The sequence below is a fragment of the Achroia grisella genome, unplaced genomic scaffold (genome assembly GCF_030625045.1).
Source record: "Achroia grisella isolate CSIRO2021 unplaced genomic scaffold, CSIRO_AGI_Agris_v1 utg782, whole genome shotgun sequence".
Taxonomy (NCBI): Eukaryota; Metazoa; Arthropoda; class Insecta; order Lepidoptera; family Pyralidae; genus Achroia; species Achroia grisella.
The window spans coordinates 5249701-5265325 of NW_026713022.1; the positions used below are offsets into that span (position 1 = coordinate 5249701).

The window sequence follows — 15625 nt, forward strand, 5'->3', positions numbered from 1 at the left end:
TGAAAATATATTAATATAGAAAGTTACGTTAATCTTTTCTCTCTAATAAGAAAAAGCAATTAGGTATAATTAACTATTATATTTAACAATATTAATAATTTAAATTTTTTCACCGAAAAAAAAAAGACAAATAGAAAACAAACTTAATATTTTTTATTTACTGTTGGCAACATTTTATTGTTTATGACAGCCGTAGACGGAAGTTACCTTTTCTGTCATAGATTGTCTATGCTAATAAATTCTTTTCCGTCGTTCTTCGTTTACTGAATCGGAGGTTAGAAACATGGTGCGTAATCTTTTTTAATTGAAACGCTAATTTAAAGTGAAAACGTATCTTAATTTCTTCCAAAGTTATAATCGCAATGATCTTGGCAGTGTTTTAATAAATTTATTGGAAGTTGGGTCGCACAGGCCACATTTTTATGACATGAATTTTTGGAACATGTGGCCTGAATGCCGAATTCTGTTCTTTTTCAGACTCGCAAACGCCGCAATGGAGGACGTGCCAAGCATGGCCGTGGCCACGTTAAAGCCGTGAGATGCACAAACTGCGCTCGGTGCGTGCCAAAGGATAAGGCTATCAAGAAATTCGTTATTCGTAATATTGTAGAAGCGGCCGCAGTCAGAGACATAAACGAAGCTTCCGTGTATGCCTGTAAGTTTTCTAGGTAGCCTATCTGACGTATAATTCATAATTGGAATCAAAATATTCTTTTTTTGTAGTATAAAGAGTTAGTCGAAAAAGTACACCAAAGAGAATGCCAATTACAATTTTATTATTACCCAGTAATTAATACATGTATCATAATAATTTTAATAGCAATCGTGATATTATTTATTACACTGTTGCTATTAACGTTATTTGGTTGTTTGTATTCCACTACATATCCTACTTAAAAACGCAAAGTTACAACAATTATTCAACTATAATTTTTCTAGTGATGAAACAGCTTTCCGAATGAAATGTAGATTAAAAAAAGTGAAATTATTCAAAAGTGCTTAAATGTTAGTTTATAGAATTTTTTATTCCCATTAAACCAAATATGATTGAATTTGTTCAAAAGATAGATGACTGATAATCTATTGTTATTTATAGGTACTATATTTTTGTTACTTTTTTTAAGTTAAACAAATGTTATAATAAAGTAATCTAAATTATTTTTATAATACACTAGAAATAAAAAGAATTTTGTAATTGCAATAATTTGGTTATACACTAAATATTGTAACAATTGAATTTACTTTTTAATGTTTTCTTCATAATGGACGACAATGGTATGGGGGCGCCTGCGATGATGGTTTACATTGGTAGGCCACCAATAGCGCATCATAGGATGAGCCTGAAGTCAGGGCAGATGTTGTGGCCAATTCATTTGGAATTGGGTATGGTTTCCAGGAGGGATCACATAGATGTATCTCTATCAATGGAGCCACATTACTAATAGAAATATTAGAGGGTTGGAGGGATTCTCTTTCACTGATGCACTTCTAATATATACTGTTAGCACAGGTTGATGCACTATTGCATTATCATCCATTAAAAAAACTTTGCAGTACATAAATTTGAATGTGGCAGTAGACTAAAAAAAATACTCAAAGAAGATTAAATTTGAATAAACAGTTTTCTAACAAGTAGTTTTTTAAACAGTAGTCTGTTCTATAATTAAAAAAAAGTTAAAATTAATCTTTGGTTTATTTATAGTATTCAATAAACATTGATTTAAAAAAAAATGTTAAAATCCATCTTTTGTTCTTTTTACAGCATTCCAGCTGCCCAAGTTATATGCTAAGCTTCACTACTGCGTGTCATGCGCTATCCACAGCAAGGTTGTCCGTAACAGGTCCAAGAAGGACAGACGCATCCGGACGCCACCCAAGAGCACATTCCCGAGGGACATGGCTCGTCCCCAGAATGTGCAAAGGAAGTAAATTTTAAAATAAAATTTAAAAATCCAACTGTTTGACTTTTATTTAACAAAATTCTTATAATTATTACCTATTTAATAATGTTACACATTTAAAAATGGGTGAAGGAAATACTATGAAATCTTCACAGACCTACCTATCTACTACCTAATTTAATACATTGCATTACTTCCAGTGGTTGTGAGTTCAATTCCTTGTTTAAATACAAACATTTGTATTGATGAGTATGATTGTTCCCATTCGTATAGGTGTCTTCTACATATATTTATTTATAAATGTGTGTATTTATTTACAAAAAAAGCATTTATAGCAAAGTATTTATGTCAGTAGCTCAATGACCACTATTGATCCCATAACAAACTGCTTAGTTTGGGACTAAATGCCTCTTACGAATAAATGAAATAATACACATAGGATGAAGTGTTTTTTTTAATACAAGTACAAGTCGTTTCACCAGATCTAGTCATTACTAGTATAGCGATAAACATATATAATCTGAACGGAAATTTTTGAATTCAAATCTTTAATTTTTTGTTATAAATGGACAAAGTAATAGCTACTTGATAGATCCTACATGCAGGTCAACCTGTTGCGTATATTCTTAACAATAGGTTGTACTGACTTATCCCTATTAATAACAATCCCGATTTATCCATTCTTACTATCTTTTTTTTATGAATTTTATGGGAATGGTGCACCAGTGGATGATGAGCATGAAGTCAGGTAAGTTGGTCCGTCGTGACAAATTCACCAAGAATTTATCACGATGGTTTCCAGAAGGAACCGCTTGGAGTTCAACCTGACATTATTTTCTCATTTCTTGTGAATCACTAGCGATGACCTAACTGATCCTTCATCCTTATCTAATAGTCTATGATTGGTACCCCACCAGCACCATGGTAATGTATTAAAAAATACGTTTATTCGTTGGATGTTTATCATTTACCGTATCAACCTGACATGGTGCACAGCTAGCAATGGGTTCACTAAATATGTGATTTAGTGATTCCATTGCACTAACAATTCCCTTCCCCCCTTAGACTGATCGTTACGATTATTTTTTTAAGCGACTTATAATAATTTTATCGCGTTTCAGTCGGTGATTTCAGGGAATAAAAGACCTGCATTATAATTTGGGTCCCTTTGTTGGCGGGATCCTGGATGTAATGCCCAGAGTAAAACAATGAAGTGAGGAGCTGCTTGCGATATCTTATACATCGGAAACTGCGAAACTTGGCAATTTTCAAATAAAACAAAAGAATGCAATTACAATAATTATATTGAATGAATATAACAACTATATAGAACACAGTTCACAATATTAAACAGTTTTTGTAAAGAAAGAATTATATGTCCAAATCTATAAGAATTTATTATTCAATTCCATTGATTGGTAATATTAAATTGAGAACTGGTATATCTTAAAACAGATTATAACTAAATACTGTTATCAGTTTTCGAGTAGTGGGGCACAAGATGGCGGCTTATGAACAGCGTCTCTGACAAAAAAGGCATTATACGAGCAGCCCGCGAACGGTACGGACGTGTTGTGCGCGTGTCTAATAATATAACATATAAAAAATTGTCCTAAACTGTGAAATAATTGGCTTATTTAGACAGCGACCTGGTTATGTAATGTTGCTTGCATATGCTTGGTAAAATTCATCAAGCCGGATAGATACATTAGACTGGTTTGTGTAAGTTTTAAAGAGTGTGTAGTCATTTCGTCGATCGTTTGTCCCAAAGGTGTAGGAATATGTCGCAAGTGATTGATACACATATTGTGATTTGGATTTTGCTGCAATTGGCAAAGGGGCCGTGCAATCATGTGATTGCCCTTTTTAAGGATCCCACACCTCGTGAAGCGGTTTAAAATCATAATAGTTTTAAATCGTTTTTAGCAACTTTACGCAACCACGTCGCAAAGCGTAGTATTATTGCTTTTATTTATAGATATACAAACAGAACTATTTAGAAATATCTTCACTACGTGTGATTATTGACAAGAGAGGAGTTGTAATTGTCACACCATTAGCTAGTGTACATATGTACGACGTCTCTAATGCTATGTCACATACTAAAATAAAGATACAATTTTGTAATGATTCATTTCCATTTAAAATCTGTAATAAAATGTAAAATTTGGAAATGTGACATAACGAAACTTACGACTCATAATACCTTGTCGTACAGTGTCACACTTGTTGACCTGCTGTGTAAAGTTTTTTTTCTCTATTTTAATCGGCGATCAGTCACAAGGCTATAAGCAGATGTATTGAGTGCTGCATGATTTGTAGGTGAAGAGGTCAGCACCACTTCTGCCTTTCTATAGTATATTCAGTGGCGTAGCTACCTAAGGGCCTACCTGTAATGTAGAGCCCCACTGCTGAGCAGTGGGCCTCTACATTACAGGTACCTCTTTTTTTGATTTGCCCCAGGGCCCTTGATTACCTATCTATGCCACTTAGTATATTCCTTCTCATCAGTCTCTAGACTGCGTGAGAAGGTTCTGTAATGTGTTACATGTTTTGTGACGACAGCCTCAGTGTCCAGGTCCTGCCTGGTCTTGTACTAGTAAAACTATTGATTCAAAATATTAAAGCACAAATGTTGTTACACAAGAGTAAGAACTATCAAAGATAATTTATATGGCAAATGTTTGAAAGTGGAGTTAATATTATTAAAATATACTACATTAGATTTAATAGTTGGAATTTCTTTTCCTAAACATTTCAGTTAAGCTGCAGTACATGTTAACGAACTATCAAGGACCCTTGATTTTGTATATGGTTTGTGGGAACTTCGGAGCACCCGGTTTCTCTGCAGTCTCCAGTGCTTGCTTTAGATTCTTCTCAAACACTTTCTTGGCATCACAGAAGCCCTGTTTAGTTTTACCGAAGGAGTTTGGTCCAGCCGAAGTAGGTGTTTCACTGTAATAAACAATTTGTTTAATTAGTAGTAGAAAGAAAATCTTGTATATATAAAAATAGATTAAAATATTCAACTATAAATATAAAGTTGTTTTAATTTTTTTTCTAGCTTTTATTCTGCAATTAAAAGAAAAGAAATTTCTTTGCTTTTAATATAGAAAATTACATAAGTTTAGTATTACAACTGTTGACTTTAATTTTGGAGCTATACAAATTTTACATAATTTGTTCAGGTTGCGATCACTGATCAGATTTTTTGTTTTTTTTTTTTCAATAGCATATGCTGGTGGTCATTCTATTCTCCCAAATTTGAATTTAAATGAAATTGTATTATTGTAAATATGTACAACATATAAAAAAAAATACAAGCTGAGTTTCTTGTCAGTTCTTCTCATCTCGAAATCATTCCGAACTGACAGTAGATTTGACATAGCATAAGAGTCTGTAATAGACCTACATGAATAAAGATATTTTGAATTTGAATTTAATTTAATAAAATGTTACATCTCACGAATATTATGAAAGTTTGTGAGTATGGATAGATTTAAGTTATCATTTCAAGCAATAACTACAGAACGGATTTTGATGAAACTTTAGATTAATATAGCTTAATAGAAATAGCAATAATCTTTATTTAAATAAACTTAATATAAGCACTTTTGAATAGTCACATTTTTTTGCTTATACATCAGAACAACACATAGGTTATAATTTAAAAATATATGCTGCAATTTAGGCCAAATATAATGATAAATGTCAAGTAAGTCAAGATTATTTGTCCAGGGTTATTTATTTATTATTACATCTTCTCACTTACTCTATCTTCACAGAGTGTACACAATATTGCTGTCTTAATATATATAATAAAACTTACCGGCCAATATTTCTCATCCTCATCCTGGCTTCAGCGGGCATCTCTTCAGGTTCCTCATCATCATCATCATCGTTGAACACAGATGCTATTTTCGGCTTCGCAGGCCCAGCAATTGGTTTAGTCGGTTTGGTAAGGTTCATCTTAATTGGAGCTTTGGGTTTAGTGAAACCAATGGATATTTTGGAGATGCGCGGAGGTGGTGGCGGAGCTGGCACTTCCTCATCAGAGTTTTCCCAATCATATTTGCTTTCCACGCTTTGTTTGTCTACAAAAAGATTGAGAAATATGCAAACTAATAATTACCATTTATGTAGGGTAGCTGTCATCTTGGTAGTGATAGTAAAAAACATAGCCAACTGCCATAGATATAGAAGGTTGGCGGAAGATGGAGGAGACTTTTACCTGAGGGGGGGCACATAATAAGAAAAAAAAATGATAGACTTTTCAAAGTACTGTTTACCATTCCAATGCATTAAAACTATATAGAGGCTCATATGAAAAGAGCTCAATTCCTTATCAGTTAGCTAGTTAGATAGTTCTTAGCTTGAATGCATTCCGAATTGACAGTAGTTTATAACTTATCATAAGAGTGTAATAAACCTACATGAATAAAGATATTTTGATTTGATTTGAGAGGGCTCTAAATTTAAAGTTACAATTCATTTTTGTTTTCAGTTATCTACAATTAGTAATATCTGTTATATGTGGATAGGTAAGTCTCGAGGTTTTATATAAACCATTTGACAATTGCAAATACGTAACACATATTTGCTATGTAAAATCAAAATATTTTGAATATGATAATATAAAAATTAACGATACCTTCGTAATGTGGTGATTTCTCATAGCTTCTGGATTGTTCTGATGAATATCTACCGCTCCTGGACGGTGGCGAGTACTTCCTTCTAGGTGATCGGGAACGTGAGCGCGATCTCCTCTTCCCTCGACCTTCCCACCGTTCCTCGCTGCCGTACGCCCTAGAATCATCACGCGTGGATCGAGACGACCCTGCCAATGCGAAAACACTGGCAAAGATAAATAAAAATATATATAAATGAGCAAAATATTAAAAATTTTGCAACAAAACTTAGATTATTAAATTATTGTGTTTAAAATATTCCATGCCATTTGAATACCTTTGTTGTAGTCGTGATAACGACTGCTCATTGTTTAGCTATTTGCTTGATTGTTCTCATTAAAATGTATGCAACTCGGAATACTTATTTCTAAATAAAATAGGGTTTTTCTTTAGTATTGCGATTTAAGGGAAATGAAATATTCCATAAAATTTACTCTATTATCTATGTTTGCTTTAAAGATGCGTCCACAGATAGATAAAATTATTTCAACAGATGTTAAATTGCAAAATATTATATTGACTCAGTCATTCGTCACTCATGCAAGAACAATTAAGCATAGAGAAAAGCGGGCTTTGGTATTACTGACATATCTGTCAGTCAGCGAAATGACTGACTTACTAGAAGTGGTTATTTGTGGTTTTTATTTATTACTTTTAGGTTATTATTATATGTTATTATTTAAAAATTACAAATAAGTTACATTAATAGGAAATTAAAGGCGAGAAATCTGTGTTATGATGTCTTTAAGATGCTCAAGCCGCTTGATTAGGCAATTAAATAAGATTAATCTTAAAAACTGTCGATGTTATTCCGATTCATCCAGAATAAATTTTATGAAGGATAAATTAAAACATGGGCCGAATTTGAGCGAATTCATCACTGGATCGTCAGAACCTATCCTCACAGAACGTCCTAACATACCTTACTTGCCTGATAGTATTCAAGATAATTTAAAAAGAAAGGTTTTCTTCGATGTATATGGATGTCAAATGAATTTGAATGATACTGATATTGTGTGGTCTATTTTGAAAAAGGAGGGATTTGAAAGAACTAAAATAGAAGAGGAGGCGGATATATTTCTTGTTATGACGTGCGCTATCAGGGAAGGAGCCGAGACCAAAATCTGGCACCGTCTGGATCACTTAAGGGGATTTAAACGGCGTCGAGCGCTCTCCAAGTATAAGAATAGACCAGTAAAAATTGGTTTACTGGGATGTATGGCGGAGCGTCTCAAGGAAAAACTTATAGAGAAAGAGAAGGCAGTTGATGTTGGTAAGTTGGTAAGCTAAGTATTTGTAACTTGTGGATAGCAATCTCCCGAAACGCACCATTCAGTTGTCAGCCTACTATCGCTAGTTTCCTGGTCACAGAGCAGCGTCCATCTGGTATCTATTAATAGACAGCTCGAGCTAGCCCTGCCATAAACTTAACTTATATTGTATTTTGTAAGTCTGTATGGAAACATAGCTATAGTTATATATGTATCTGCTGGGTAACTATGTTTAAGTGGGGGAAAGGGATTGTTAGTAATGTGGATTGATAATCCCATTGCTAGTAATGTACCATGTCAGGTTGACCTCCACGCGGTTCCCCCTGGTAACCATCGTGATAAATTCTTAGTAAATTTGTCACAATGGGCTAACTGACCTGACCTAATGCTCATCTTATCATCTTCCGCTGGTGCCCCGCCAGCGTAAACCGTTAGCAGGCGGGTGCACCATTCCATTATCATCCATAAAAAAAAAACTATGTTTAAGTACATTTCAATTTAGTTATCACAATACAATCATAGGGAGATATTGTTGTTTCATTCTAATTTCAATATGAAATTCCCCAAGGTAAACTAAAAGCAGCCTTAAGAACAGTATTGTTTATTAATATTATTATTAATTAAATAAAAGAAATAATTCTAAAGATTAAATACTGTAAGAAATATCATATCATGTTTTTTTAATCTAATTTATGTCACTGCTGTGCAAAGACCTGCTCCTTGTACCTCCACTGCTTTCTATCGAGAGCTTTAGGCCCATTATGACATCTGAGCCCTTCTCCAAAGTGTATGACTGGCCCACTCCAACTTCAGTTTAGCTTTCATTCCCACATAGGTTATCTATGTAATGGAGCTCTATCAACAATAGTTATTACAAAAAAATTACAATATGTAGAACATTAAAAAATAATAAATGAAAAGCCCTGGATAATTAATACAGAGCCCTCTAGCCCCAAGGTAAGCAGAGCTTGTCTTCTGGGTACTGGACAACTGATGTAAATACATAGATATTTTTTTTCTAAATATATACGTAATATACATAGAAAACACCCAGACTGATACAAACAGTCATACTCATGAATACAAATCGTCATAGTTATAGAATACAGATGGATCTAACAAATATTTTTTTCCTCAATGGCGCTGTTTGAAATGTGTGCACCATGCGAGAAATCGAACCCGCAACCAGCGGAAGTAAAGAGGTGTGCTAAACCATTAGACCACTGTGGCTGTCTAAGAGTAATGTATGTATATAATTTATAATTATATTATATCTACAGTGGCAGGTCCAGACAGTTACCGAGATTTGCCTCGTCTCCTGGCATTGACTGACAGTGGTCAGACAGCTGTAAATGTACTCCTCTCCCTTGATGAGACATATGCTGATGTTGTTCCCGTCCGGTTAAACCAAGACAGTGTTTCTGCTTTCATGTAAGTCATATGAATATCCTTACAACTAAAACATTTATGGCACTGTTTCCCAATCTTTTTGCCATGTCCCACCAAAGCCTTTCTAAAACTCATCGTGCCCCCTCATGTAATTGAATTGTTAACTAAAGAAACTTCATTAATAGGTTTTACGAAGAAATCACTAGAAAATTGTTAATGAAACAGTAAGTAAAATTTTAAAATATGTAATGAAAACACATTCAGTATAATTTGACATTTTATACATATACACTCTAATTCTTGGTGAAATATTATATTATCTGTGGTGAAATTTATATAGTTTCATAAAATTGATCACGTTTCGACTTGTAGCTGTGAAATATTTCTTTATTTTAAGCTAATTAGAGCTTAAAATGAAGAAATATTTCAAAAATCAAATGCTTCATGAAATTTATATAGTTTTATAAAAATGATCAGGTTTCCACATGCAACTGTTTACTACTGATCCTTTATTCTGTAACTTCTTATTTTTTTAAAATATATTACAGCTCAATAATGCGAGGCTGTGACAACATGTGTACATACTGCATCGTGCCATTCACACGAGGCAGGGAGCGTTCTCGACCGATTGCCTCCATAGTGGATGAGGTGCGTCATCTCTCTGATCAGGGCGTGAAGGAAGTTACACTGTTGGGCCAGAACGTGAACAGTTATAGAGATTTGTCTGGTCAGAGTGAAAAATTAGATACACATATGGCGAAAGGTAAATATAATATGTCACTGATATAGCTTTTCGTATTTGCAAGTTGAAGTGGAGGTGGGCAGATCATATCTGTCGCAGAACTTATGCTCGCTGTAGACGTGTTCTAGAGTGGACATCGCGAATTCGCAAACGTAGCGTACATTCCGCAGCTAAGTGGAGTGACGATATACGTACGGTTGCAGGTAATAACTGAAAGAGAAGGGCTGAAGATCATGGCCAGTGGCGTGCCTTTGAAGAGGCCTATATCCTCCTGTGGGCTGCAGATGATGATGAAATGTAATATGATGAGGGAAGGAGACTTTTAGTAATATGCACTAATAACCCCATTCATAGAAATGTACCAAGTTAGGTTGATCACCAAGTGGTTTCCCGTAGAAACCATTGTGATAAATTCATTGTGAATTTACCACGATGCCCCGCCAGCGTAGACCGTTAGCGCAGGCGGGTGTATATAAAAAAGATCTGTGCTGTTAGAGATAAAGTATGTAATATGGATAGGTAAGAGCATTAACGGCAAATTTTATTTTTTGGTTGAAATATTTTTTATTGTACTTCGGTATTTTGACTACTGTTGTCTCAGAGCTAATTTGATTGGCAGGAAATTCTAGTCGTATCGTAATTCATTATAAGTATTAGAGATGGAGTCTGGTCGGGCCTGGAAAGGATTGCCTCCATTTAAAACCTGGAACCCAACCAGGAGGGGGTAAAAAGAAGATAGCTCAGTTTTGAGATGAGGTTAAGTAGGGATGCGTACAATGGCTAGCTTGCATAAGGTAGAAATAAGGAAAGACTCACAGTTGGTGGCTGGGGCGATCTCTTGAAGGCTTGATTTCACTGGAACTGATGCAGAAGCTTGTCTTCCAAAGCTTAACTACACTTATCACTGCCTAAGGGCTTGCCCAGCACAAACTGTTATTAGCTATTTAAATTAGTATATTGTTATTTAAATTGAAATACTGCCGCCATTACCGCATCTCGACGCAAAGTTCTGTTGCGTATTGAAAGAGCCTGTGACATGTAGAGCCATTGTGAATCGATGAGGGATAAAAGGTTTCTTGTACTGGCGCATAGATGGCACCGCTAGTTTAATATTCGGATACTTGGGAATAAGGAATGCAAGCCAGCACAGAGTCTATTTTTTGAGTCTATCTGTGTTTAGATCGAATTCGCGGAAGCCCGTATTATTCATAATAACATATTAATAATTGTATATATCTTTTCTACGGATGATGATGATGGGAATGACATTCCCCATAAGATACAAAATAAAGGAACATGACATCACATTCCCGATGTCTCGGGATCGGATCGTCACATTCCGGGAATAGTCAGAATAGAGATCGAGAGAGTCGATTTACTTACCTCATTTTGCTATTTTATTTAACTTTTAGGCTTTAAGACCGTGTACAAAAATAAAAAAGGTGGTCTAAGGTTTGCTGATCTGTTGGACAAAGTTTCTGCTGTGGATCCAGAAATGAGGATTCGATTCACTGCGGCTCACCCGAAAGACTTTCCTGATGAGGTGAGCTATTTTTGGTGTATCTTCATATCCTAACTTCTTGTAAGGACTGGTCTGCTCTGATAACTACATCTTTTGATTTTGTTACTCAAGTAGTTATTATATTTATAGACGTTTGTCAATTTTGCTATTTGGCAGTTTGTATTTACAAAATTCTACATACTCAAGTTCCTCTCTTTCTTCAAATGATGAGTCTGCTTTCCGAATAAAAATAATATGATTATTCAAAAGTTTGATATATTAATAAATCAAATAAACTTCAATAGTCATATACATATTTTTTTAAATAGTTTATTTGAAGAATGAATATTTGTTAATAATTTGGCACACTTAGAATTTTTTGGCAGACAGAGTGTAGCATAGTGGTTGAGAATCCACTGGTCTAATGCAATAACAAAGCGCAAATGGTTGATCAGGTGCTGCAAGTGATATCGGAACGGGATAATATCTGTAAGATGGTACACCTGCCGGCCCAGTCGGGCTCCAGCGCAGTACTGGAGCGCATGCGGCGCGGGTACTCGCGGGAGGCCTATCTGGACCTCGTTGGACATGTCAAGGCGGCTATACCTGGAGGTACAGTTCATACTTGTTGAATATCAGCTTCGTTGTATGGAAGATTGTCAGCCGTTCGAGTTACATTGTTAACTCGAACGGCAATGTTGGCAATTATTCTAACAATCCGCCCCACCATATGTTTAGGACTAGATGGTGCTATATGTGTTCAATTATTCGACGAGAGTTAGTCGACGGCCGCAGTGATCTAAAGGTTTACACAATGGTTTGCACACCGCCTTACTTCCAATGATCGCGGGTTCAAATCCTCGCATAGTACGAACATTTGTGTTCTTGAATTTCATTGTTTGCGTCGCTGTGTGTTTTTTTTTTGATGATAATGGAATGGTGCTCCCGCCTGCGCTAACGGTTTACGCTGGCGGGGCACCAATGGAAGATGATAAGATGAGCTTGAAGTCAGGTTGTTTAGGTTATCGTGACAAGCTACAAAAATTTGTCATGACGGTTTCGTTACAGGGGGAACCGCGTGGTTTGGACCTGAGATGGTACATTGTTTAGCAATGGGGTTATCATGATTACATTATAACAACTCCTACCCCCCCGTCGCTGTGTTTTCTATGTATGTATTTAAAAAAATAACTAAGTTTTTAAATCAGATGTCTAGTACCCATAACACAAGCTCTGCTAACCATGGGACTAGATGGCGTTGTGTTAATTGTTCAGGGTTATTTACAAAAATGTATATAAGTATATCTGTCAGTTGTCTCGTTACACCGATAACACAAGCTCTGCTTAGTTTTCAACTAGATGGCGTTGTTTAAATTGTCCATGGTTATTATTATGATTATTATTTATAGTGGGACTCTCTACCGACATGATCTGTGGATTCTGTGGTGAAACTGAAGAGGAATTCCAGGAAACAATGTCTTTGATGCAGCTGGTCGACTATAACGTGGCCTTCCTTTTCCCATACAGCATGAGAGAGGTAAGTGTAAGACAGTAAGTATTATTGTCACAATTTAATTTTGTACTACATATTCCATACACGCAATTTTCATATGTTATTTAGTTCATTTAGTCCTAATGCGCATTCGTTCCTACTCGAAGCTGTAGCTGAAAGTCAGTGTTACCCTGGGCAAAAATTACATTGAGTTTTTTTGTATTGTGCAACAGTACAAAGAAGCTCAGTGTGATCTTATTTGCACGTTGCTTTCCCGCCGTTTTACTTTTTTAAATCAATGCGCTTCCTACTGGCTGCCAACGCGCGGTCATTCGAAATTTGATAAACATTTGTGTTTATAATACACACGTGTTTTAAGAGTTGCTTTATATATGCATGTAATTTTATAAGTAACTAACTGCATCCTCGACTTCGTCCGCGTGGAATTTGACTTTATTTTTCTAAAATAAAAGTTACTCCTTATTACATCAGCTGTCAATAAAAGTCCCATCAAAATAGGTCCAGCCGTTTCAGTGATTAGCCAGAACAAACAAACAGACAGACAGATAAAATTTGTAAAAAATGTTATTTTGGTGTATGTACCGTATTTATATACGTAGGCATGTAGTAAAAAACGATTATTTCAATATTACAAACAGACACACTAATTTTATTTATATGTATAGATAAAAAAAAAATAGAAAACCATTGAAATTACATCCACTTTACGGGAAAGTGTGTTAAAAAAAAGTAAGTAGAGAATTGCTTTCCAGAAAACCACAGCGTATCGAAGGTACAAAGATGACGTGCCGGAACAAGTGAAAAAAGAACGACACAACCGTATGGTCGATTTATACAGAAGAAAAAGTCAATTGCTGAACGAAGCCGAGATAGGGCACACGCATTTAGTGTTAGTCGAGAGTATTGTACAGAAAACTGGACAAATATTAGGCAGAAATGAATTGTACATCAAAGTTTTGTTCGATCAAACTGACATTTTGAGCCAAGATGGCGGCAAAAGGGCTGTAACTCCGGGCGATTTTGTAGCTGTCAGAATTGTTGGCGCGAAAAGTTCGTTGTTAAATGGCGTCCCTTTGTATCATACGAGTATTAGAGATTTTTATAGAGACAAAAGTTGGGGGGAGAGGTATGCTGTTAGTTTGTAAAAAAAAGTTAAATCTTATAAATATGCTCACGACTGTAATTTCAGATGGGGTACTCAGATAGATTTTGTATTGTCGATGTTGTGGGGAATGTAGCACTTGATATACTTGCAGTTTTTAGTGTGTCACATTCATAGCCCCCCCACTACTGAAGATTTTTAATATATAGAATAGTTTGTAAATATAATTAAATAGTAAGATATATGTAAATTATGTATTATTGTTAATAAATTGATTTTTAATGTTAATTTTCTATAGATATTTTATTTGGAAGCAATATAAAACCCATTGACCCGCCCCAGCTACGCCCTACTGCTCATAACTTTGTGAGTTATATATAATATATAGCCATAACATACATATATATATTGTCTGCATCACATTTTTATAGCCTATGTGTTATTCAGATGTATAAGCATATACTGTAGTTTCATCAAAATCCATTGAGTAGTTATTGCGTGATAGAGTAATAAACATCCTTCCATACATAATCACAATCTTTCGCGTTTATAATATTAGTAACACACACAGAGAAATAATTTCTCAAGAAGGTGCACTAGTTGCTGAGTTACTTTGTTACTTTCCTCGTAACAACATCTACTCTAATTAAATTACTCCCTTATTAATTAATTATACTACAGAGCAAAATTATAAGGGAGAGAGAGAGAGACGTGTCTCTCTCCCTTATAATGAGAGAAGAGACGTGTTTCTCTCTCTCTCTCTTTATAACTTCTATAGATATAGACTAACTGCTTAGATATTTTAGGGTTTCTAAATAAAACAAAACATTTAGTCGTGACACTTAAAGTGCGTTTAATCAAGGCAATCAGTATAAAACTATCGGCACATACATGTAAAACAATATTTTACATACAATGCAAAAATTTGAACATAAAAATAATAATAATAATTCAAATTTAAAGGCCCGTATACATTTGACGAGGCGTCGCAAGGAGCATATACGAAAATAGTGATTTTTTTATTATATATTGAATACTAGAGAACGTAAGATCGTTTTTAATAGATGAATATGGAATTGTTCCACCGCCTGGTCAATTGGTATACGCTGGTGCTGTTGTTTTAATTTATTGGTGTATAGATAAAACGAAAAAGACTAGGTAAAATATTCAGAAAGTATCGGCGCACAACACTAGCAATCGGCTCGCTGTCGGCCCAATCCGGTTGAGGTTGACAGCGAGCCGATTGCTAGTGTTGTGCGCCGACATCAAATTGTATGCGCACGTCATACGTAGTGGACGTCGAAAAGGGTAAAACTCCATAAAATCCAATCACAGGTATTTACGTGTTTTGAGAATGTATCATTTTATAATATTATCCTACTGCTTGGATCATGAAGATATCTACGAAGTGTGGGCGAGCCAATCTCAAACGGATTGGGGCGACAGCGAGCTGATTGCTAGTGTTGTGCGCCGACAGAAAGTATTCACTTCAGAATAATGTATCAAAACAAGAATGTA

General features: G+C 35.1%; 3 protein-coding genes across 3 annotated transcripts; 2 read left to right on the forward strand and 1 right to left on the reverse strand.

Annotated features, from left to right (window-relative positions):
• The first annotated feature begins 178 nt into the window (after positions 1-178).
• Positions 179-1956, forward strand: LOC131851252 (small ribosomal subunit protein eS26). The gene is made up of 3 exons (XM_059201719.1): positions 179-286; positions 478-655; positions 1763-1956. The coding sequence occupies exons 1-3, from the start codon at positions 284-286 to the stop codon at positions 1927-1929; spliced, it is 348 nt and encodes a 115-aa protein (XP_059057702.1). The 5' UTR covers positions 179-283; the 3' UTR covers positions 1930-1956.
• A 2561-nt stretch (positions 1957-4517) lies between these two features.
• LOC131851312 (PEST proteolytic signal-containing nuclear protein-like) lies at positions 4518-7031 on the reverse strand. Its single transcript, XM_059201799.1, has 4 exons — positions 6867-7031; positions 6553-6738; positions 5731-5995; positions 4518-4856 (listed from the first exon to the last, which is right to left on the reverse strand). Exons 1-4 carry the CDS (start codon positions 6895-6897, stop codon positions 4691-4693), a joined length of 648 nt encoding a protein of 215 aa, XP_059057782.1. The 5' UTR covers positions 6898-7031; the 3' UTR covers positions 4518-4690.
• A 202-nt stretch (positions 7032-7233) lies between these two features.
• On the forward strand, positions 7234-14340 carry LOC131851310 (mitochondrial tRNA methylthiotransferase CDK5RAP1). The gene is made up of 7 exons (XM_059201797.1): positions 7234-7862; positions 9141-9291; positions 9798-10012; positions 11404-11534; positions 11948-12104; positions 12902-13029; positions 13758-14340. The coding sequence occupies exons 1-7, from the start codon at positions 7325-7327 to the stop codon at positions 14148-14150; spliced, it is 1713 nt and encodes a 570-aa protein (XP_059057780.1). The 5' UTR covers positions 7234-7324; the 3' UTR covers positions 14151-14340.
• The last annotated feature ends 1285 nt before the right edge of the window (positions 14341-15625 follow it).

Excerpts from the sequence above, each read along its gene's own strand:
- LOC131851252 (XM_059201719.1), top strand. Across the intron at positions 656-1,762 it reads CGAAGCTTCCGTGTATGCCT|CATTCCAGCTGCCCAAGTTA; the intron begins GTAAGTTTTCTA and ends TTCTTTTTACAG.
- LOC131851312 (XM_059201799.1), bottom strand. The coding sequence starts at position 6,897 with ATGAGCAGTCGTTATCACGACTACAACAAAG. Across the intron at positions 6,739-6,866 it reads TTATCACGACTACAACAAAG|GGTCGTCTCGATCCACGCGT; the intron begins GTATTCAAATGG and ends TCGCATTGGCAG. Across the intron at positions 4,857-5,730 it reads AGGATGAGAAATATTGGCCG|TGAAACACCTACTTCGGCTG; the intron begins GTAAGTTTTATT and ends TGTTTATTACAG.
- LOC131851310 (XM_059201797.1), top strand. The coding sequence starts at position 7,325 with ATGATGTCTTTAAGATGCTCAAGCCGCTTGATTAGGCAATTAAATAAG. Across the intron at positions 10,013-11,403 it reads AGATACACATATGGCGAAAG|GCTTTAAGACCGTGTACAAA; the intron begins GTAAATATAATA and ends TTTAACTTTTAG. Across the intron at positions 13,030-13,757 it reads TCCCATACAGCATGAGAGAG|AAAACCACAGCGTATCGAAG; the intron begins GTAAGTGTAAGA and ends ATTGCTTTCCAG.